At 48.3% G+C, this 23146-nt stretch overlaps 1 protein-coding gene across 1 annotated transcript in view; it reads right to left on the bottom strand.

The window, feature by feature from the left end:
• Positions 1-13037, bottom strand: part of PTPRN (protein tyrosine phosphatase, receptor type N) — a 19945-nt gene extending 6908 nt beyond the window's left edge. Inside the window, 17 exon segments of the mRNA XM_003133669.4 lie at positions 194-267; positions 429-576; positions 674-874; positions 1589-1807; positions 2462-2526; positions 2695-2774; positions 3104-3190; positions 3363-3495; positions 3498-3636; positions 4339-4373; positions 4968-5099; positions 5534-5888; positions 5973-6234; positions 7382-7478; positions 10985-11098; positions 11316-11366; positions 12831-13037. Coding sequence (XP_003133717.2) covers positions 194-267; positions 429-576; positions 674-874; positions 1589-1807; positions 2462-2526; positions 2695-2774; positions 3104-3190; positions 3363-3495; positions 3498-3636; positions 4339-4373; positions 4968-5099; positions 5534-5888; positions 5973-6234; positions 7382-7478; positions 10985-11098; positions 11316-11366; positions 12831-12945 — 2307 coding nt within the window. The 5' untranslated portion in view covers positions 12946-13037.

Consider the following 23146-nt stretch of genomic DNA (forward strand, 5'->3'; position numbering starts at 1 on the left):
CTGTGGAGAGACTTGGTCAGAGGGAGCAGGCCGGGGGTCTGGGGGGTGCCTGAGAACCCCAGTTTCCATGCTAGGATATCAGGCCCACAATTCCAGGGCCTCGGGTGGGGTGGTGGTGACCCTTAAGGACATGGAGTCTATGGGGCCCGGATGAAAGCGGGGAGGAGGTGGGGGCTGGAGCCAGGCCACTCACAATGGGGCTGGCGTTGATGTAATCGCTCCGAGAAGGGCTGCTCTCCACCTTCAGCTTGATGCGAGCGTGGTCATCTGCACAGACCCCGCATCCCACCCCAGAGGCCCCTCCAGTCATTGGGGTCCTGGCACCTCTGCCGCTCAGCCTGAGCCAGGAGCCCAGTCCCTCCCCCAAGCCCATCAGAGCTCCCAGCAGACAGAGAGCTGGGCTGGGTGGGCCAGCAGAACTCACTCACAGGGCAGGAAGTCAGGGTGGCGGTTCTTTTTGATGTTGCCCTCCCCCTGGGCGGTGGCACAGCTGTTGGGCTCCGCTTGGTAGGCACACAGGGCCTGCCACTCTTTGGCCAAGCGGTCCCGGTTCCGCAGATGGTCCTCCATGTATGCCTGCAGGAACACCACAGCCTGGCGCTGGCCCCCCCCGACCTGCCATGTCCCTCCTGCCCTCCTGTCCCCTCACCCCACGCCCACACCCTCTCCTGACCAGAATCATGTGTCCCGTGGAGATGTCCATGTTGGCCTGGGCGGGCTCCTCGCACCAGGACGGTGTGCTGCTGTGGGAGCTGGGGCTGGCCTGGGCCGCGTCGCTGAACTGCGAGGACACGCTGCTCACCCGAGAAGGCTCCGGTGGACCCTCTGCCCGGTTGAACAGGGACTTTGAGGCCATGTGCTGGCGGCACAGGTCCTGCAGAAGAAGGATCGGGCACGGCCCAAGGTCCCCTGAAGCCTTTTCAACAGAGTCCTGAGCTCAGTTCAACAGAGTCCCTGGACTTGTCCTTGATTGATTTTTTTTTTTTTTTTGCTTTTTAGGGCCACACCCACGGCATAAGGAAGTTCCCAGGCTAGTGGCCGAATCAGAGCTGCAGCTGCCAGCCTATATCACCACCACAGCAACCCCAGATGCAAGCCACATCTGTGACCTGTGCCGCAGCACACGGCAATGCTGGATCCTTAACCCACTGAGCGAGGCCAGGGACTGAACCCGAATCCTCGTGGATGCTAGTTGGGTTTGTTACTGCTGACCATAGCAGGAACTCCATCCTTGATTGATTCTGAATGGACCCATCTCCTCCAGGGTAGGGTCTTCTGCCCTGGCTCTCATCCTTTTCAGGGCTATACTGCTTGGGTGGTGCCTATGGCAACCTCAGGTATTACAGAGCAGAATCCTAGAACCCCAGAATTGTAGCCTGGGAGAGAATTTCAGGAACCATCTGGTCCCAATTTCCATTCATTCCAAATCACCCCCACAAGACCCCCAGAGGGGCTTCTCCAGCCTCTGCCTGGACATTCCCAGGGATGGGCGCTCATTCCCACCCAATTCCCCACCCTTATCCCATGTGAGACCACTCTCCCAAGCCTTTCCACTCACTCTCATCAACAAGCTCTTAGGGATGCACACCTGGTACTCGAAGGTAGTGTCACCATGGGCGCCCTCAGGTCCCAGGGCGGCCAGGCGCTCCTTGTCCCGCTGCCGGGCATGCTGCCGCACACAGAGAGCCACTGCCAGGGCCACGAGCAGCCCGGCCACACCCGCCAGGGCCACCAGAGTGAGCAGCACGGAGCGCATGGGAGAGGGGCTGTGGACCGGTCGGGGAAGGACGGCGGCCGCCTCCTCCCTCTGTGGGAACAAGGTTATAGAATCAAGAGGGGCAGTGGCAGTGGTGGCGGTGGGAGGCATGGATTTAGCAGCAGCTTCTCACTCCTGTCCCTCGCCATACTCCCTGCGAGGGTATCTCCTGGGGCAGAGCTGGGAGGCAGGGGCAAGGTGGTACGGGCAGAAGGACTCAGATAGACCCGAGACCCTCATTCTCAATCCTCACTGGACCAAGTCAAGCACACTGCATTTCCAGAGACTTAGCAGGTGACCCTACCTAGGAGTTTGCATTTAAAAATGGATATCGAAAAATATAGCGAGATCCAAGGGGTCAAAGAGTAGAATGTGAGGCATCAGGGTTGGATGCCGAATAGAAACATATTTTGAGTTTAATGTCCTTTCTGTGTAAGGTTTCCCCTTCAAATTTAGAAACTTTGCTCCAGAAGATCTATGGACAGCTCAGGATAGGTCTTCCAGGCATGCTACCTTCCTACAGAAGGCTGGACCTACAGGGAGCAGGAGCCGCTGAGGTCATCTGCTGGTCATGTGGAGAACTGCATGGGGAGGGCTGCTTTGGCAAAGTGGTGGACCAGCCAGATATATTTCAGCTCCTGCTCGCCTGTCAAGTTTGCCTTCATCTCTAGTGGGGCTTTGAATGACTCTCCAGTGAGCTCATACCTGTCCCACTCCTGTCTGCAAGATCTGGAGCCCCGTCTGTGCTTCCAGTTCAGATTTCACCAGTCCTGCAGGGAGGCCGAAGGTCAGACTCTCTCCAGCCCCGTGTGGTCTCCACCCCATGTCATGCTCTGCCAGGGAGCAGGCAGGACCCATGTGGGCTGGGACTATTTCAATGGGCGCATCAGCCACAGGCCTGGGTATATTCTATTAGGGCTGGGCCAGGAAGTATTTACCAGCTTGCTGGGTCACATCAGCCAAAGACAGGTTCTGTTCATTGTGCCGGATACGGAAGGTAAGGGCTGGTCCCACGACACTGCCGAAGAGGAGGTATGTTACCGCCTCACCAGCCACAGACCCCAGATTCAAAGTGAGAGGTCCACTCTGGCCCTCTCCCCATTAGAAGATGGGGCTAAAACCAATCAGAGGTGCCATACAGGGGTGTTTGAGGCTGGGGAGATACCAGATTGGGTCAGCAGCAGGACTAAATGTGGTTGTACCTTCAGTGCAGCTGCAAATATCTTTGACCCGACCTTGGCCCTTTACCCAGAGCTTGTCCTACCCTCCTTCTCTGAGACCCTCCAGCCACCTCCCCCATCAAGCTACCTGCAAGATCCCTGCTGCCCAGCCAGGTACCAGCCCCACCTGATGTTGATGAAGCTGCCTGAGGACATGTGCACGTGCTCAGCCAGGATCTCCAGCAGCTTCACTCCTGCTGCCAGACTCAGGGGCCTGGAGGTGGGGAGGAGGAAGACAGACGCCAGTGGGGACTCTCTTGGCCACCCCCCACCCACCCCCACCCCCCGTCTACTTCACATCTGCACTTCTGCTCTCTGCTTCCTGCCAGGCAGGCCACCCTGACCCTCCAGGGGACTGGGAGGCTGCCCCAGGCCAGAGCCCTTACTTCTGGTCGGTAACAATGTAGCCATATTCCTCTGATGATGGCCGAGCTGAGGGCTGCCCTGCTGCCGTGGGCTGGCTCTGGCCCAGTGAACTTTTCTTCTCCAGCAGGATGGGTGTGGCAGGGGGGCTGGCCGTTTGGGAGGCTCAGAGGATCCAGAGCTCAGGTCCTGCTGGGCTTTATTGGAGGTGGGACCAGCAGTGGGGGATCCAGGCAGGGAGGGTGTGACAGGTGGAGGCTCGGCTGTGTCTATGCTCTGCACCTGCTCCTCCATTGTCTGCTAAGGAATGAGGCGAGAGGTATGGTCTCTGGACAGTGGAGGCGCTGGGGGCAGGGGGTCCACACCCCGGACCCTGAGCTCCCACAGGGGCACTTAGGACTTGTTTCTCTTTCTATCCCCACGTCCAGGTTAGCACTGGGTACAGAAAGGCATCCAGGAAAAGGAGCCAAGTGGATGAATGAATGAATGGATGGGTGAATGAATAAAGGACTGAATGAGGGATTAGTCATGATCAGTAATAATTCAAAGGATGGGGCTGGAGTGGGGAGGAGAAGGTCTGGAGTGAGGAAAGCTGGGGTTAGGGGAGAAGATGAACAGGCAGGTAATGGTTTTTTGATGTTTGTTTAGCCACAAAATCTTAGAAGTCCAACATGTGAAAGAGATAGTCTGCCTCAAGCTGCACGGGGGTCAGGAGCCTGCCTGCTCAAGTCTCCCCCTATCCCTAGGGACCCTCAGAGTGTGGTCCAAAATGACTGCAATGGAAAACGCAGTGAATCAAGAATTCTGGCTTCTGGTCCCAGCTGTCTTCCACTTGACGTGAGACCTTAGACAATGACTTGCAGCCTCTGGGCCTTGGTCCCCCTAAAATCAGGGTTTGGAGGATACAGATTCTGGGTGCTAATCCTAAGGTTTAGATTTCGGCCAAGGGGCTTTGCTGCCATGGGGCACTTGGGGGTCAGGGAAGTGCCGCAAACTCACTTTCTTGACGTCAGCTCCGATGTTTACAACCCCTCCTGCAGAGACAGGAAAAACAAGAATCTGGGCAAAGCGCCAAGGCCAAGGTCCACACAGCGCAGGTGGGAGAAAGGGCCAGAGGCCCTGAGCCTGTTGCATCTGCTGTGGCCTCTTTCCCCACAGTGTCATTGGCCTCATCCTAAGAGGATCTGTGCCTCTGCCTTGCAATTCATTGTTTTATCAAATCCACCCTCTGTTTTTTGGCCTCGCCTCTCAAAGCTATTCTTTGTTCGGTCCTCCCTCTACTGGTCTATCATTGGCTTCTCCTTTCCATTGGCCATGCCCCTTCTTAGGTCCTTCTTATCTTCCACCAGCCTTCTCAGTGCCTCCTGATCCCAGTTCACACCCTCCTGTTGACATGTTGGCTTCCTTTTTGTTACTTCCATCCTCCAGGCCATTCCTGGTCTAACTCCTCAGCTCTCCATCCCTCGCCCTTCACCCCCTGCCCTTGGCTGGTAATGACCCCATATCTCAAAAGAACTCCCTCCCTGACCTTGGACCTTCCCCTCTAGGCTGCTTCTTGTGGCCTTGAGAAGTGGGGCAAGAGGCCTCTGTGGGGCTGCAGCTGCTGGTCTCTCTGCCTGGACACTCACCCGGATTTCGTCCTGAGCCCTTGGGCAGCAGCTGCAGCAGGGTCGAGAGGGTGGAGAGCTGCTCAGGCGTCAGCTGACGCAGCTCCACCCCGTAGCCCGCCAGCACTGCTGCCAGTCTCTGCAGAGTTGCGTCTGCTGGGAGACAGACACACATAGAGCTTAGGGCTGGTGTCGAGATGAACTTGGGGATGCATTTGGGGGGTGGGAGGGCACTGGCACATTTAAGAACTTCTTCTTAAACACCAGGACACTGCTGCCCTCCCCTTCCCACCCTTGTCCACGCTTTGGAGGAAAGATCTTCCTGGGGCCAAGACCAAACTTCAAGCCCAGTAGGGACTCCTTGATTCCCCAGGTGGAGAAGAAACATGTCAGCTCCACCTCCTACTATATCCCCACTGCCTACCTAGTGCCTGGCATAGAGCAGCTGGTTGGAAGACATCAGCTAAATGTACTAATGACTTTAAGGGCAAATTAACCAATGTGTAGATAGGAAAGACCCATTCCCTCCCGGCACCACCCCCAGAAAGCAGCCCCACGAGCAGGGTGTGGATGCCGAGGATGGTTACCTGGCTGCTCTGCTGGGGAAGGAGGCTTCTCCCTGCGACCCTCTCGTCCTTCCTTGTCGTAGCCCTCTGACAAGTCCTCTGCCCGGCTGCTGCCCCCTTGCTCTGGCAGCCTTGGTGCCTGGGCCCTGCTGGGCACTTGCAGCTCCTGGGCCAGATAGAGCAGCCCTGACTCCTGGAAAAGCTGAGCAGGTGGAGGCCCTGGAGGGTCCCCATAGGAGTGGCCAGGGTGAGCCCCAAACATGCCCTTGGAGGCAGTTCTGCTGAAGAGCGCAGGGGGTTCAGCCTTGGGCAGGGGGCCGACACTGACCATCCCTGGTGAGCTCTCTGAGCCCCGGGAGCCATCTCGGGAGCCAAACTGTGGGAAACCAGAGATCCAGATAAGAGCAGACATCAGGGCTGGGGGATTGGGGTTGAGGTGGGGCCAGCGTCCAGAGCTCACCTGATGGAACAGGTAGGGCTGCAGCAGGGCAGGTTCATAACTCAGGGCGGGGTGGGGGGGCTGTGGGGGCAGCAGCAGATGTTCCAAGAGAGGGGGCAGCAGCTCAGCTTGCAGAGGGGACAGGGGGGAGCTGGCCCCAGCTCCGCTCCCACCTACTGGAGGTCGAGGAAGCCGATGCTGGGGAGCAGGGGCGGAGCCAGTGGGGATGCCCTGTAAAAGCAGCTCCCCAGCGGGACCAGGTCTCCTGGGCACCAAGCCAGATCTGGGGAGGAAAGCAAAGTGTGTGTGTGTGTGTGTGTGTGTATTGGTTGTGTGGGGCAAAGGTGTGTAGAGCCCATGAGGCAGAGGTGGTGGGACCAGTCAGGCGTAGCATAGAGTGAGCTTGACCTCTGAAGAGATGAGGTGGCCTCAGGAGAAGAGAGAGTAGTGAGAGGAAGGCTGGAGGCCAAGCTTGGGGCAGAGGTCATTGCCTCCCTGGTAAGCATGCCTGGGTCCCTGAAACACAGCAGCAGAGCTGGTGAAGCATGAGGTTAGAGATGGAGAAGGCGCAAATGGGAGCAGGGGAACGCAGCTGGGAGCCTCCAGATGAACTGTGGCTGCAGCTTGCCCCGTTGCCCCTGCCTGCATGGCCCCAAGTACACGTTCAAACATCCGGTACTGTGACCCCTCATTCTGCTCCCCCGACCGCCCCACTCTGCCTTCTTCATCTGGTATCACCTGAATCCCAAGCCTTCATTTACTGTGCCCTGCTTTACTGAATGATGCCTTTAGAAGCCCTAAGCACATATAGACGATGGTACCTCCTACCATGTGCATTTCCACATAGTAATAAAACTGAACATTAAACAACTTCAGTTGGACAAACTCCTAGTTTGGTTCCATGAGGACTAGTTTGATGTGTCTTTGAAAATGTCAGATGTCCAAATGTTTCAAAACATTTTCCAATACCCCTGTTTTATTTTATTTTTTGGTCTTTTGTCTTTTTAGGGCCGCACCCGCGGCATAGGGAGGTTCCCAGGCCAGGGGTTGAATTGGAGCTGCAGCTGCCAGCCTACACCACAGCCACAGGATCTGAGCTGCATCTGCGACCTGTACCACCACTCACAGCAATGCCAGATCCTTAACCCACAAAGCAAGGCCAGGGATCGAACCCGCGTCCTCATGGATTCTAATTGGGTTCGTTAACCAGTGAGCCATGACAGGAACTCCCTGATGCCCCTGTTTTGCTGGATCCCTGGAGATGAGCTTAGCTCATGTTGGGCATGTGACTGTGTCAGATGTCCACTCCAGGACCCCTTTACCCATGCCTCAGCCTGCGGGTCTCCATGCCCACGTCCCTCGGTGCATCAGGAAGACCACAGACCCACCAGCCTTGCCGTGTGGGAGTTGATGAGACAGTATATGCCTACCTGTCCCTTGCTGGGGGTTCTGGGGGGCGAAGCCTGGGTATGCGCTCCATCTCCTGGGAGATCACATACTGGGTGAGGTCATCGTGCCAGGACAATCCTGCCAGGGGACAGGAGAGGGTGAGGTTGGCTTGGGACCATCTGAGGGCCCAGTAACAGGGACCAGTACATCAAATACATACCTCCTCCCCTGAAGAGTGTTGAATTTGGCAGAGGGGCAGAGGAAGGAAGACCCGCTGGGTGATCATTTCTCACCCTCGGATACAGATTTGGGAATGAGACTGCCTCCGGCGAGACTGGGTTTAAATCCTCTGCCGTGTACTAATTGTGTGATTTTGCCTGAACCTATCTGTTCTCTTATCTGAAAAATGGGGTTCATACCTCCTAAGATGGTTGTGATAATCAAAATATAACCATATAAAACAGTTAGTACCTGACACAGTGAGATTTTAATAAATGCTATTATTATCATCATCATCATAATTATTATTCCTCTTCTTTTTGTTGATCCTGAACCTTAGTTTTCTTTATTTGTAAAGTGGCCATAATACATACTTGGTGGGTCTACAGAAAAGATTAAGTGCAATTAGGGAACTGAAAGTTGCTTGGGAAACTCCAAAGCCCTCTACTCCTATTTCAAACATTCATCGACATCATTTTATCTTGAGGCAGAATCTCCTGTTTGACCATTTCCATCCGTGAAGCTCTGCTCTCAGGAAAGGTCAGTCACCTGTTCTAAAGGAACAGTCTTCCACTCTCCGCCCCATTTCCCCTTCCTTCCCCCCTGCTTCTGGATGAATAATCTGTACTGCTCTTATTTCATATCCTGGAATCTATAGCGTCCATACCTGCCTTTTTTGTCTATTAACATTAGATGAAGGATCTGTGTTCCTATATAAGGCCAATTCCTCCACTTGAGCCCTAGATTTCATCTCCTACTACCTACTCAAGAATCTCTTCCTCACAGTTCTCCTTTATTTCCTACATCATCTTTTCTCTGTTCTCTATTGGATCATTCCCATTAGCATATAACAATGATGCCATTTCATAAAAATATTGCTTGATCCCACCTTCCTTTCCAGCTATCGCCCCATTTCTTTGCTTTTTTTTAAATTCACATTAAGACTCTCTGGAAGTGTTATCTATACTGGCTGTGTCCAATTCCTTTCCTCCCACTCCCTCTTAGTCTACTTTATTCCGGATTTTATTCCCAACTATTCTACCAAAACTGCTTTCATCAAGTTCACCAGTGTCAAAGTTCCTGTTGTGGCTCAGCGGAAACGAATCCAACTAGAATCCATGAGGATGCAGGTTCAATCCTTGGTCTCGCTCAGTGGGTTAAGGATCTGGTGTTGCTCTGAGCTGTGGTGTAGATCACAGACGTGGCTTGGATCCTGCGTTGCTGTAGCTGTGGTAGAGGCCAGCAGCTACAGCTCCAACTTGACCCGTATCCTGGGAACTTCCATATGCCGCAGGTACAGGCCTAAAAAACAAAACAAAAAAATAAATAAATAAATAAAAAGTAAAAAATAAAAAAAGGATCGCCAGTGGCTTCTGTATATCTAAATCCAGGGTCAGTTCTCAGACCTCATCTTACCTAACCTGCCACCATCATTTGACACCATTGATCACTCCTTTCTCCTTGATATACTTTCACTTAGTTCTAGGACACCAAACACTCTTGTTTTTCCTCCTACCTCACTGGTTTCCCCTCTCAGTCTCTCTAAAATTCTTTAGGGCCCTTCTTCATAAACACTCAATCCTTCGGTTATTTTACCCACCTCCTGGGTTTAATTACCATCTATATGCCAAAGAATTCCAAAGTTATACTTCCACTGCAGACCTCTCTCTCTTTCAAAACCCAATCTTATAAACTCAACTTCCTGCTCTACCTAAGTGGATTTTTTTTTGGTCTTTTTGCCATTTCTAGGGCCGCTCCCTCAGCACATGGAGATTCCCAGGCTAGGGGCCACAGCAACAGCAACAAGGGATCCGAGCTGCGTCTGCAATCTACACCACAGCTCACAGCAACGCCGGATCCTTAACCCACTGAGCAAGGCCAGGGATCGAACCCACAACCTCATGGTTCCTAGTTGGATTCATTAACCACTGAGCCACGACAGGAACTCCTTAAATGGATATCTTAAACCTATATATTCAAAACTGAACACCATTTCCCCTTCTGCATAGTTGATTACATGTCTGTCAGCCTAGATGTTCAGGCAACAAAACCTGGGTGTCACCCTTTGCTCCCCACTTTCTTTCATGGCCCTATCCAATATTTCATGAAAGCATACTCATTACCTTAAAAATATATGCAGAATTTTGTCTTTTCTCATTACCTCCTATAATCACCCTGGTCCAAACTTATTCTTACAGGAGTTACTGTGGTAGCTGTTATTTTTTTTTTTTTTTTTTTTTTGCCTTTCTTGTCTTTTTAGGGCCACACCCATGGCATATGGAGGTTCCCAGGCTAGGGGTCTAATCAGAGCTGTAGCCACCAGCCTATGCCACAGCCACAGCAACGCCAGATCCTTAACCCACTGAGCAAGGTCAGGGATCAAACCCGCAACCTCATGGTTCCTAGTAGGATTCGTTTCTGCTGTACCACGATGGGAACTCCAATTGTGGTAGCTTTTAGTGTTTAGTGTTTCTACCCCTGATTCCCTACATTCTATTTTCAACACAGCAGTTAAGAGTGGTCCTTTAAAAGTAGAAGTGAAATCATACACCCCTATGCTCAAACCTTGTGATGGTTTCCTCTTTTATTCAGACTAAAGCCAATGTCCATACATTCTCTTATAAAATCCAAGAGCATCCCTTCCTCCATTACCTCCCTAACTGCATCTTCTACTCTGCCTCTCCATCACTCTTTTACAGCCACACTGAGGAGGTGTTCTCCACGGTGTCCCTTAAATTCTTGCTCCTGCTAGGGCTTTTGTTCTAGCTTTGTGCGAATTTCATAGTCTCAATAACGTCTATCTTGACCACCCAATTTTATATTGGAGCTTCCTATGTCCCCACTTCTGATCCCTTTATCTTGTTGTAATATGTGTTTTTCCCATGGCTCTTGTCATCTTCTAACATACTAATGTCTTTTAATTTATATACTGTATTCTGTCCCTTCACCCCCCGAATATAAACCCCAGTAGGCAAAAATCTTTGTTTGTTTTACTCCCTGATACATCCTAAGAACCTAAAACTATGTTTGCCATATTGAAGGACCTGATAAATATTGATTGAACGAGAGAACTGGGTGAGTGAGGTGTTCTCCTGGCTGAGGACTCCAGGATTCATGGCTCTGGAGTACTCAGTCAGTTCCAGAGAGTGGGCTGGTCCTAATGAGACAGATGCTGTCCTCTTTCAGTGACTTCTTCTAGAAGCCTCCTCTAGATTCCTCCAGAGAGTCTAAGTGAACAGCCTATCTCTAGAGTTCCTTCCCCACTTTTCTTGCCTCCTTCTCCAGCAAGATCTGGGAAGGTGATGCTGCAGAGTGGGTGTGATATTTGTCCCTTGAAAGAAATGCTTGAGTCAGGTGGCCCCTGTTTCCCCCACCCTTATCTATCCAAGTTGCAGTCTCTCTCCTCCCGGGCACCTAGACCTCACCTTGTGACATGAGCTGTCGAAGCACACCTTGTAAGCGTTGAAGAACTGGGGAAGTGACTTGCAAAAGGGGCCGGGCTTGCCCCACTCCCACCTGGCACTGTCCAAACAAGCCATCTAAGAACACAAAAGTGGTGTCAGCAGGGGGTTGGGACAAGAGGCCTGCCAAAGGCCAGGTTGCAAATAGACAGCACTCCCTCTATCTCCTCTCTTTGCTTCAGGCCAGTCCCCCTTCTCCCCAAGCCTGGTTCCCCTTCTCCCTTCCAGGCCTCCCCCATTTCTTTTTTATTGTGCACCCCCCTTCTTGTCAGTCCTATGTTTGGGCCTCACTCACCCTGAATACAGACTTCAAGGTGAGAGCAGAGTCTGCGGTCAAACAGACAGCCTGTAGAGGACAGGTGAGTAGAGGCTCAGACACCCACACACATAGACTGGTCAGATGGATGAACAGGCTATGAAAGGGGGAAGCAGATGGGACCCATTCTTTCCTTTCAAGGAAGGCTTTAAGCTCGGGGGAGAGGAAGGAAGAGGCCTAGAATTCTTAAGAGAAAAAGCACAGGATCTGGCTTTGGATTTTAAAGATCTGTGAATCTGGACCCTTTTCCTAAAAGTCTCAGTTTGCCAAACTGAGTAATGAGAAGAAGAAGCCCTCCAGGTGCCTGGGGCTAGTGATAGTGGAGAATCATAAGCTTCTACTCTCATCCAATGACTATGGGGTAGTTTTTGGCCAGATTCTGAGAGGAAAGGGACTCTCCAAATCCTCCAACAGCATCTTATGATGGCCTGGGACTCAGAAGAGATGGAAAGCTTAGCGTGCTTCCCCTTCGCATGGGAAAGGGGTAAAATGGGGTGCCCCTAAGGCAATGCTCCCTGCACTCTCCCTAGAGTCCAAGGCCTCAGTGCTGCGGGCGCTGTTCGCGGTGCTGAAGCTCTGAGCCCGGTGACGCTGAGGGCTCGCCTGGAAGAAGTTAGGGGGGAGGAAGGGTGACAGGGTGAGGAGTCGCCACGGGACTTGACCTCTCCGCCATTCCAGCCTTCATCGTCCACCCTACCCACCCGCAGCGCCACGGGAAGTACCTTGCATTGGCCTCCAAGCCTGGTGAGGAAGGAGGACGCCAGACGGCGATGCTGCGCCCCTTCCCCTAGGAGCCCCCCGCCCCCAACCCCCACCCCCTGCCCGTGAGTCAGCGCTGACTGTCTCAGTCCGCTCCGTCGTGAGTCAGCACCAGGCCTGGCTGTGAGGAGGGGGACGGGAGACGACCCTTCCCTCTCCACCCTCTTCTGCCCCTCCCCCTTCGGCCCCCCTCTTATCGGAGATCAGATTACAGCAATGGGCCTCTCCAGGTTGAAAGGGAAAGTCTGGCCCCTCCCTCGACTTGATCCTCTACCGAAAGCTGGGACCCCGGTGCTCGCGGGCCCGACTTCTACCGCCCGGAGATCTGGGTTCCCTCTGGCTCCCTCCCCCCACCTCCAGCCCTCAGCGCGGGGCGCCGCTTTGGCGCCTCAGAGCGACTTGCTTCTCCTGTGGTCTTGTATCCCGTCTCTGGGCCCCTCTGTCCCTAGGCACCCCTGTTTCTTCCTCCCAAACCGCAATCGTCCCCTGAACCTGCTTCCTTTAGGTCCCGCCCCCGGGTTCCCAGCCCCACCTCCGGGCCTACGCCCCTTTCCTCTCAGACGCCCTCTCCTCTTCCTCATCTCACGGTGCCTCCCCTACCCCACGCCACACACGCATTCTACCTGAGCTGCCTACCTTCGTGACACTTCCCCCACCCCACCCCCACCCCCACCGAGTTTTGCTCCCGGGCCCATCCTCCAGCCCGCCGCCCCCCACCCCCCGTTTCCTCCTGACCGTGGGCACTAATGGCGTTGCAGCCTCCCAGGCGGCTGCCCAGCAGCAGCAGGCAGAGGAGCACCCGGAGACCCCCAGATCCCCCAGGACCCCCAGGCCGCCGCGGGCGCCGCATCCTTCCGGGCTCCACGCTCCAGCTCCGCTGCCAGAGCTGCAGCGACGCTGGCAGGAGCCTGCCAGAGGGGCTGAGGCGGGGCTTGCCACTCCCCACCCACCGAGGCGGGGTCTACACGCCTTTCTCGCCGCAACTCTGCCAACCCCGGGCGGGTGGTGACGGTATTTCCACCCCCAGCTCTTGCGCTGATTTGCGTCATTTGTGGCGTAAGAGCACTGTCGTAGCGGGGGTCCTACCCACCCCATCCCTCCTACGCCAAATAGTAGGCGCCTCACTAGAATTCCTACTTGGCCTCACCTTGACACATGCTTCTCCCCAGGGGCCACCACCTCTCTCACCCAGTGGAAGAGTTGGCAAAAAGTGTTATAGTTGCCTGAAAGCCAGGAAATATACGTAGAAACCTTAAGATGAGTAATATAAAAGTGAATAGATACACACTCTTTCGCATCTTAATTAGTGGTACTGATGTCATCCTTAAGAGCAGGAATGGTGCCGCGTGTGTGTGCGTGCTTGGATTCCAGTTCTAGCAATGCCACCTACTAGAGCCTAACTTTGGACAAGTTGCTTAACCTCCCGGAGCCAAATTTCCCCATCTGTACTGCCTCACAGGTGGTTGTGAAAATTACAGAAATTAAATTCTTGGGGCTCACTTAGAAAAACCACTGCACTGACATATACTAAACACTTGATACATATTCACTTTTTTCCCTTTCTTTTTAGGGCTGCACCTGCTGCATATGGAAGTTCCCAGGCTAGGGGTTGAAATCAGAGCTGTAACTTACAGCCTACCCCACAGGTACAGCAACGTGAGATCAGAGCCACATCTGCTACCTACACGCAGCTCATGGCAATGCTGGATCTTTAACCCACTGAACAAGGCCAGGGATTGAACCTGCATCCTCATGGATACTAGTTGGGTTCTTAACCCACTGAGCCACAATGGGAACTCCCATATTCACTTTTGTTATTAGCCTTGATTCGCCTTTCTGTCACACGCGTCCACTTCAAATCTATCAAAACCTTAAAGTTTCCACTTGCAAAATATATCTTTCATCAGTCTACTTCTCTCCACACTCACTGTCCAACCACTCTGCTCTTTCATGACACTATTGCAGTAATCATCTAACTAGTCTTTTGTTTCCATTCTTGTCACACAATAAGCTCAGGAGTGAGCTTTCCAAAGTTCTAAATTGATCGTTTTAGGAGTTCCCATCATGGCTCAGTGGTTAACGAACCCAACTAGTATCTACAAGGACATGGGTTCAATCCCAGGCCTTACTCAGTGGGTTAAGGATCCTGCATTGCTGTGGCTGTGGTGTAGGCCAGCAGCTGCAGCTCTGAGAACCTCCATACGCCACAGGTTTGGTCCTAAAAGGACAAAAAAAAAAAAAAAAAAAAAAAAAAAAAAAAATCATTTTACTTTTGCTCTTTAGTAAAAAATTTACAAAATACAAAAAAAGGATAGTAGTGCATAATAAATACTCATACAATCATTACCTAGACTTACCAGTTATTGATACTATTGCCATATTCGCTTCTTTTTATTTTTTACTTAAAAGTAGCCAGTAGACATTATATTTCCCTTCTAAATGTTCCAACACGCATCTCCAAGAAATAAGGATATTTTCCCATATAACTAAAATGCCATTTTGACATGTAGCAAAATTCACAATAATTGCCAAATATTGTTTAATGCTTAGTTCATATTCAAATATCTCAAATTTTTTCCACAAATGACTTTTATCCACTGTTTTGTTTAAAATAGGAGTCAATCAAAAACCAACACTGCAAACCAACTATAATAGAAAAAATAAAAATCATTAAATAAAAAAAACCCAACATTGCATCTGGTTACATTTCTTAATTCTCTTTAAATTAGCATAAACTGGAGTTCCCTTGGTGGCGCAGTGGTTAACAAATCCAACTAGGAACCATGAGGTTGTGGGTTTGATCCCTGGCCTTGCTCAAGGGGTTAAGGATTTGACGTCTGTAGGTCACAGACGCAGCTCAGATCCCACATAGCTGTGGCTCTGGTGTAGGCCGGTGGCTACATCTCCATTAGACCACTAGCCTGGGAACCCCTATATGCCGTGGGTGCAGCTCTAGAAAAGACGTAAGAAAGAAAGAAAGAAAGAAAGAAAGAAAGAAAGAAAGAAAGAAAGAAAGAAAGGAAGGAAGGAAGGAAGGAAGGAAGGAAGGAAGAAGGAAGAAGGAAGGAAGGAAAGAAAGAAAGAAAGAAGGAAGGAGGGAGGGGAGGAAGAAAGAAAGAAAGAAAGAAAGAAAGAAAGAAAGAAAGAAAGAAAGAAAGAAAGAAGAAGAAAGAGAGAAAGAGAGAAAGAGAGAAAGAGAGAAAGAAAGAAAGAAGGAGGGAGGGAGGGAGGAAGGAAAAAAGAAAGAAGAAATTAGGGAGTTCCCGTCGTGGCGCAGTGGTTAACGAATCCGACTAGGAACCATGAGGTTGCGGGTTCGGTCCCTGCCCTTGCTCAGTGGGTTGACAATCCAGCGTTGCCGTGAGCTGTGGTGTAGGTTGCAGACGCGGCTCGGATCTTTCGTTGCTGTGGCTCTGGCGTAGGCTGGTGGCTACAGCTCTGATTCGACCCCTAGCCTGGGAACCTCCATATGCCGCGGGAGCGGCCCAAGAAATAGCAACAACAACAACAACAAAAGACAAAAAAAGACAAAAAAAAAAAAGAAAGAAGAAATTAGCATGAACAGTGCTCTATCATCAAGTTATGATTTCCTCTTGTGACTAGTATGTGTGTAATCCATGGGAAGATATTTGGCACTGTGAGAATATCTAGTTCCCCATCAATTTTACGTCTAAGGTTTTGCCATTCATTGATGATCCTTGACTAAAAAGGTGGCTTTTCTAATTCTATCATTCCTTTAACACTGATTAGCTGATATTACTTCATAAAGAGCATTTTCTCAGGAGTTCCTGTCATGGCTCAGCAGTAACGAACCCCACTAGTATCCGTGAGGATATGGGTTTGATCCCTGGCCTCATTCAGTGGGTTAAGTATTGCCGTGAACTGTGGTGTAGGTCAAAGATGCGGCTCAGTTCCCATGTTGCTGTGGCTGTGGTGTAGGCCAAGCAGCTACAGCTCCAATTTAGCCCCTAGCCTGGGAACCTCCATATGACTTGAGTGCAGCCCTAAAAAGACAAAAACCAAAACAAAAAAAGAGAGCATTTTCTCATCAACTAGGCTTAGTTACCCTGAAATACAATTCTAACTGGAAAGGTAGTATATATTCTTAGTTTCTTCTCTTTATTAATTTGCAGAGTAATGAGTTGGTATAATAGTTACCTCCAAGAGTAGCAAATAAGTTTGTTGTTTTCTTTTTTGGCTGTGCCCAAAAGTTCCTTGGCTAGGAATCAAACCTACATCATAGCAGTAACCAGAGCCACAGTACTGACAATACTGGATCCTTAACCTGCTGAGCCACCAGGTAACTCCAAGTTTTTTTAAATATTTTTTATGATTTTTCTTGTTTGAACATTACTATGGAAGTATGGATTTTTGCATGCTCAGTGTGTATCAGTCCATCGCAGTAATTATTCTTTTGATATTCAAATTGTCCCAAAGTGAAACCTCCTTTAAAGCAGCTCTTGTTTCCTTTTGAAACTTCCCATTAATCACTGAGAGTTCCATTGCTTTCCATCATTTCAAGATGTACATTTTCTTTTCTTTTCTTTTCTTTTGCTTTTTAGGGCCATGCCTGCACTTATGGAAGTTCCCAGGCCAGGGGTCAAATCAGAGCTGTAACTGCGGGCTGCAGCCACAGCCACAGCAACGCCAGATCCAAGCCAATCTATGTGATCCTACACCATGGCTCATGGCAACGCCGGATCCTTAACCCATTGAGTGAGACCAGGGATCGAATCCACATTCCCACAGATACTGGTCAGATTTGATTCCCGCTGTGCCACAACGGGAATTCCCAGAGTAATTTTTTTATTCTTTGGCCTAGACATGGAAACAGCCATTGCTCCAAAGAGACTTGGTCGCTTTTAGTAAGAACTGATTTTAGTGACCATAACAGCAGCATGCAGAAGTTCACCAGCCAGGGATCAAACCCACACCACAGCAGTGACAACGCTGGACCCTTAACCCGCTGAGCCACCAGCCACTCCCTGTTCATTTTCAGTGAGACGATTTTATTTTTATTTCTATTTTGATACATCTTTATTTTTGAATATGTAAAATATTTACACTGTTCGAAAGTCAAGCCTATATAAAAATATGCTCAGAAAAGTCTTCTTTCTCTGCACCTTCCATAATTCCCCTGCCATCTTTATCACTTCATTGTGTTTATTTCCTTTTTAAGATCTTTGTAAATTGTGAAATATGAAAAACAGACATGTGCATAAAGCAAAAATGAAGAGCTTAATAAATGATCGAAAAATGAACACCCATGTAACCCAGGTCAACAAATGGAACATTTCCATAAAATGAGGCAAAAAAAAAAAAGAAAGAAAAAAAGAAATGGAACATTTCCATACCTTAGAAGCTTTATTGTGTCCTCAGTCACATCTTCTTCCCAAAGGTAACTAATATTCATTTTCTTTTTGGCCATGATGCATGCTTTATAGCACTGTAAAGAAAAGCAAAGAAACCTGGATTTTGGATTATCCCCAGTCTTGGATTGTCATGAATGTTGTGACTACAAATATACCCCTTTACATGTTTCCTCTGGCACATGTGTGCCGGGGGAAGCAGACACCCTGAACTCTTCACACGGAAGAAACTGGGAAAATTGATACCCTCTCCTCATTCTTCTCATTCCCTCCCTCTGATCTCTTTCTAGATATTACCTTCATCCTAATGTAAACAGAATCCAGGGGAATAGGGAGCTGATTGATGTGGTCCATTTAGGTCAGTATCTTGGGACAGAAAACAGGGTGGAGACAGGCAGATGGATCCTAGGAGCAAATTTAAGATAGTGCGTGTTTAATCCACTTTCTTCTTCTTTTTGAGGGGAGATCTTATCTGTCAGTATTCTTGCTACTCTTTTGTAGGTAACCTGTCTTTGTCCACAGTTTCAGTAGGCTATGACTTAGGATGGATTTCTTTTTATTTATTCTCTTCAATAAAAGGGCTTCTTGCATACATGGGCTGATGGCTTTCATCAGCTTTGAAATAATCTCAGACATTATCTCTTTAAATATTGACTCTGCCCCAACTTTCTTGCTCCTCTTCTTTCTGGCATTACAAGCAAATTTATGTTAGAATTTCTTGTGGTACATTCTAAGGTTTTCCTTTATCTTTTGTAGTTTCCATTCTTTTGTCTCTCTACACTTCATTCTAGATATTTTATTTTGAAGCATATTTTAGTTTACTAACTTTCTCTTCATCTTTGTACAGTCTGATGTCTTGAACTTGGCCTGAAACATATGACACATTCAATCAGAGTAAATAATTTTTACTTACTCTGAGTAAAAGTTTAATGAAGGAGATATTTATAAAGGTGTGGACAGGTGAAGGAATAGAAATGTTTGTCCTTTCACAGCCTGTCAGGGAAGGAGCCAGAGGAATATGCATCTAGCCAATACCTGCTATCGGACAGATCCAACCAGGAGTCAGCAATCAAGGGCCTCTGTTGATGCAGTCCAAAGGCATTGACTTGTGAACATAGAGCAAGGTGAAGAATGATGGAGCACAAATATGAGTGGGGAAATGGGAACTCTCTACCTTAATTCCAGGTTCCATTCTTGTCTTTGTTTGGATGAAAACCTTGTAGCCTTATGACAAGTGACACACACATCCCTTAATTTGGGCATACCCTCATGTGAAATCTAAGACATTGTCCAATACTAGTACTCTTGATATAAAGTGGCAGGGAAAAGAAGTGGGAGTGAAAAAGAAGCTTCCTTTCCAAGTTACTTCAAACAAAGCTGCTACAATCCCTAGTGGTTCTGCCTCTTTGATTAAACATTGGCTGATGGGAATATGGTACAGATAGTCGTTCCCAAAGAGCTTGGATCTGGCGTTGCTGTGGCTGTGGTGTAAGCCGACAGCTGTAGCTCTGATTAGACCCCTAGCCTGGGAACCCCCTATGTGCCAGGGGTGTGGCCCTACAAAGCAAAAAAAAAAAAAAAAAAATTGAAGGCATTAATAACTGTTTGTAGTGGTAAAGTGAATGCTGGCAGTCCATGACATGCAGTGGCAAGATGATTCTTCAAATCGTTGTTTGGGGATGCTTGTAATCAATTGCTTATAGAAAGCTAAATTCTGGATGACGAAGAGTTTATTGCCATAGAGTATTTTAGGGAGATAAGGAATGTTTTAGGATGGGTTAGTTCTTCCTACATGCTCTGGAGACTTGGTGGCAAAAATTGATGAGCTCAGGGTTGAAATTTCATGTAAGGAACCTGGAAGTGTCTATCTAAATTTGCCCTGAAAGAAATCAGCTCCCTGTGTCCTTAGCTTTCTGATGCACTCGAGAATTAGGATTCTGGGAATTCCCATCATGGCTCAGTGGTAACAAACCTGACTAGTATCCATGAGGATGAGTGTTCAATCCTTGGCCTTGCTCAGTGGGTTAAGGATCTGACACTATCTGGCGTTGCTGTAGCTGTGGTGCAGCTCCGAGCCGACACCTAGCCTGGGAACTTCCATACGCCACAGGCTTGGCCCTAAAAAGACAAAAAGAAAAGAAAAGAGGAGTTCCTGTCCTGGCTCAGTGGTAAACCAATCCGACTAGGAACCATGAGGTTTTGGGTTTGATCCCTGGCCTCACTCAGTGAGTTAAGGATCTGGTGTTGCCATGAGCTGTGGTGTAGGTCGAAGACATGGCTTGGATCTGGCATTGCTACGGCTGTGGTGTAGGCTGGCAGCTGTAGCTCTGATTAAACCCCTAGCCTGGGAACCTCCATATGCCATGGCCGTGGCCCTAGAAAAGACAGAAATAAATAAATAAATAAATAAATAAATAAATAAAATAAAGAAAAGAAAATAATTATGATTCTATAGTAAACCAGCTATTTTCTTGTTAGAATGGAAGCACTGGAGTTCCTTTGTGGCGCAAGGAAACAAATCTGACTGGGATCCATGAAGATGAGGGTTTGATCCCTGGTCTTTCTCAGTGGGTTCAGGATCCAGCATTGCTGTGACCTGTGGTGTATGTTGAGGATTGGGCTTGAATCTGGAGTTGCTCTTTGTGGTATAGGCTAGTGGCTACAGCTCCAATTTGACCCCTAGCCTGGGAAACTCCATATCTCATGGGTGTGGCCCTAAAAAGTAAAAAAAAAAAAAAAGAATGGAAGCACTTACCTTTAAGTTTCTTTTTTTTTTTTTTTGTCTTTTTGTCTTTGTTGTTGTTGTTGTTGTTGTTGCTATTTCTTGGGCCGCTGCCACGGCATATGGAAGTTCCCAGGCTAGGGGTTGAATCGGAGCTGTAGCCACCAGCCTACGCCAGAGCCACAGCAACGCGGGATCCGAGCCGCATCTGCAACCTACACCACAGCTCACGGCAACGCCGGATCGTTAACCCACTGAGCAAGGGCAGGGACCGAACCCGCAACCTCATGGTTCCTAGTCGGATTCGTTAACCACTGCGCCACGACGGGAACTCCACCTTTAAGTTTCTTATAGCCCACACAGAAGTGCAAATCCTTCATTTTGTATTTATTTATTTATTTATTTATATTTTTAGGGCCACGCCCAAGGCATATGAAGCTTCCCAAGCCAATGGTGGAATTGGAGCTACAGCTGCTGGCCTACACCCTAGCCACAGCAACATGGAACCAAGCCCAGTCTGCAACCTACACCACAGCTCAGGAATCTTAACCCACTGTTCGAGGCCAGGGATTGAACCCATGTCCTCATGGATACTAGTCAGATTCCTTTCCACTGATCCACTATGGGAACTCCAACTCCTTCATTTTGAAGGATAATTTTGTTAGTTATAGAACTCTAGGATAACAGTTATTTTCTTTCAGTACATATAAGATGTCATTTATCTGGCTTCTACTGTTGCTATTTTGGAATTCATTATCAGACTAAATGTTGCTCCTTCGAAATAACTCCTCCACCACATTCACAGCTGCTTTTAAGATTTTTTTCCTTTGTCTTTTTTTCCCTGCAGTTTCATCATACTTTTTTTTTTGGTCTTTTTTGGGCCACACCTGAGCCATATGGAGGTTCTCAGGTTAGGAGTCAAATGGGAGATATAACCACTGGTCTACTCCACAGCCATGGCAGCGCCAGATCTGAGCTGTGTCTGTGATCTATGCTGCAACTTTTGGAAATACCAGATCCTTTAACCCACTGAGTGAGGCCAGGGTTTGAACCCACATCCTCATGGATACTTGTTGGGTTCTTAACCTGCTGAGCCACAACAGGAACTTCCAGTTTTTGTTTTAGTTTTAGGTTTTAGGGTTTTTTTTTTTTTTTTTTTTTTTTTTTTGCTTTTTTAAGGGCTGTGTCTGTGGCATATGGAAGTTCCCAGGCTAGGGGTCCAGCTGGAGCTATAGCTGTTGGCCTACTCCAAAGCCACATCCATGCAGGATCTGAGCTGCATCTGCAGCATAAACCACAGCTCATGGCAACACCAGATCCTTAACCCACTGAGTAAGGCCAGGAATTGAGCCTCGTGTATATATTCGGATATATTCGGGTTCCTTACCACTGAGCCACATCAGGAACTCCTAGTTTTTTTTTTTTGTTTTGTTTTGTTTTTTTTAATATTTTGCTTGAGATTTGTTGGTTATCTTGCATTGGTGGTCTGATATCTTTCAACAGTTTGGGGGAAATTTCAGCTACAATCTCTTAAAATATGGCTTATGACCTATTATTTTCTCTTTCTGGGATTTCAGTTAAATGAAGAGTAGACCCCCTCATTGTACCCCTTGTTTTTTCACCCTTTTTTACCCCTGAATTTTTTATCCTTTGCCTTTTTCTACTTTTTGGAGGGAAGGGCTAGGTTTCTTGTGAACTGCCGTCTGGTATACCACCAATTCTGTTTAAGCTGTCTCTAATCTGCTATTAAACCTAGTCAAATAGTTTAAACTTTTGGTTCTCATATTTTAAAGTTTTAAAATTCCTATTTGATTTACTTTCTTTTCGGAAAACTTGTTTTGAGTTTTATTGACTTCTATTATCTTCCTGTAATTTTATTGAGTTCTGCTCTAATTTTTATTATTTATCTCTTCTACTTGCTTTAAGCTTAAATTGCTCTTCTTTCTCTAGTTTTCTAAAGTGTGAACTTAGTTTATTGATTTTAGATTATTCTTACTTTCTAATGTATGTATTCATGGCTATAAATTTCCTTCTAATCTCTGCTTTCTCCTCATGCCATGAATTGCGATAAATTACATTTTCATTTTTACTTCAAAATATCTCAAAATTTCTCTTGAGATTTCTTCTTTGGCTCCTGGGTTGTTTAGAAAGCCGTTGTTTTCCAGATATTTGGGTATTTTCCAACAATCTTTCTGTTATTGATTTCTAGTTTAATGCCATCATGGTCTGAGAATGTATTCTGTATGATGTCTAATCTTTTGAATTTGTTAATGTGTGTTTATGGTGGTCTATCTTGATGAATGTTTCATGAGATCCTGAGGAAATCTGTATATTCTAAGTGTTGGATGGTGTATTCTAAATGTCAATTAGATCAAACTGAATGATTGTTGTGTTCAGGTCATCTATATGCCTACTGATCTTCTGCTTGCTTGATTTATCAATTTCTGACAGAGGAGTGTTGAAGTTTCCAATTACAAAAGTGAATCTTTCTATTTCTCCCTTCAATCCTATCAATTTTGCCTCATGTATTTTTTTTTTTGACCACACCCAGAGCATGGGGAAGTTCTTGGGGCCAGGGATCAAACCCTCACCACAGCAGTGACAATACGGGGTCCTTAACTCACTGAGCCACAAGAGAACTCCTGCCTCATGTGTTTTTTTTGTTTTTTGTTTTTGTCTTTTTTGCCATTTCTTGGGCCGCTCCCGCGGCATATGGAGGTTCCCAGGCTAGGGGTCTAATCTGAGCTGTAGCTGCCAGCCTATGCCAGAGCCACAGCAACGCAGGATCCGAGGGATCCGAGCCGCGTCTGCGACCTACACCACAGCTCACAGCAATGCCAGATCGTTAACCCACTGAGCAAGGGCAGGGACCGAACCCGCAACCTCATGGTTCTTAGTCGGATTTGTTAACCACTGTGCCACGATGGGAACTCCTGCTCATGTTTTTATTTTATTTATTT

This window comes from Sus scrofa, chromosome 15 (assembly GCF_000003025.6).
Source record: "Sus scrofa isolate TJ Tabasco breed Duroc chromosome 15, Sscrofa11.1, whole genome shotgun sequence".
In the NCBI taxonomy this organism is placed as follows: Eukaryota; Metazoa; Chordata; class Mammalia; order Artiodactyla; family Suidae; genus Sus; species Sus scrofa.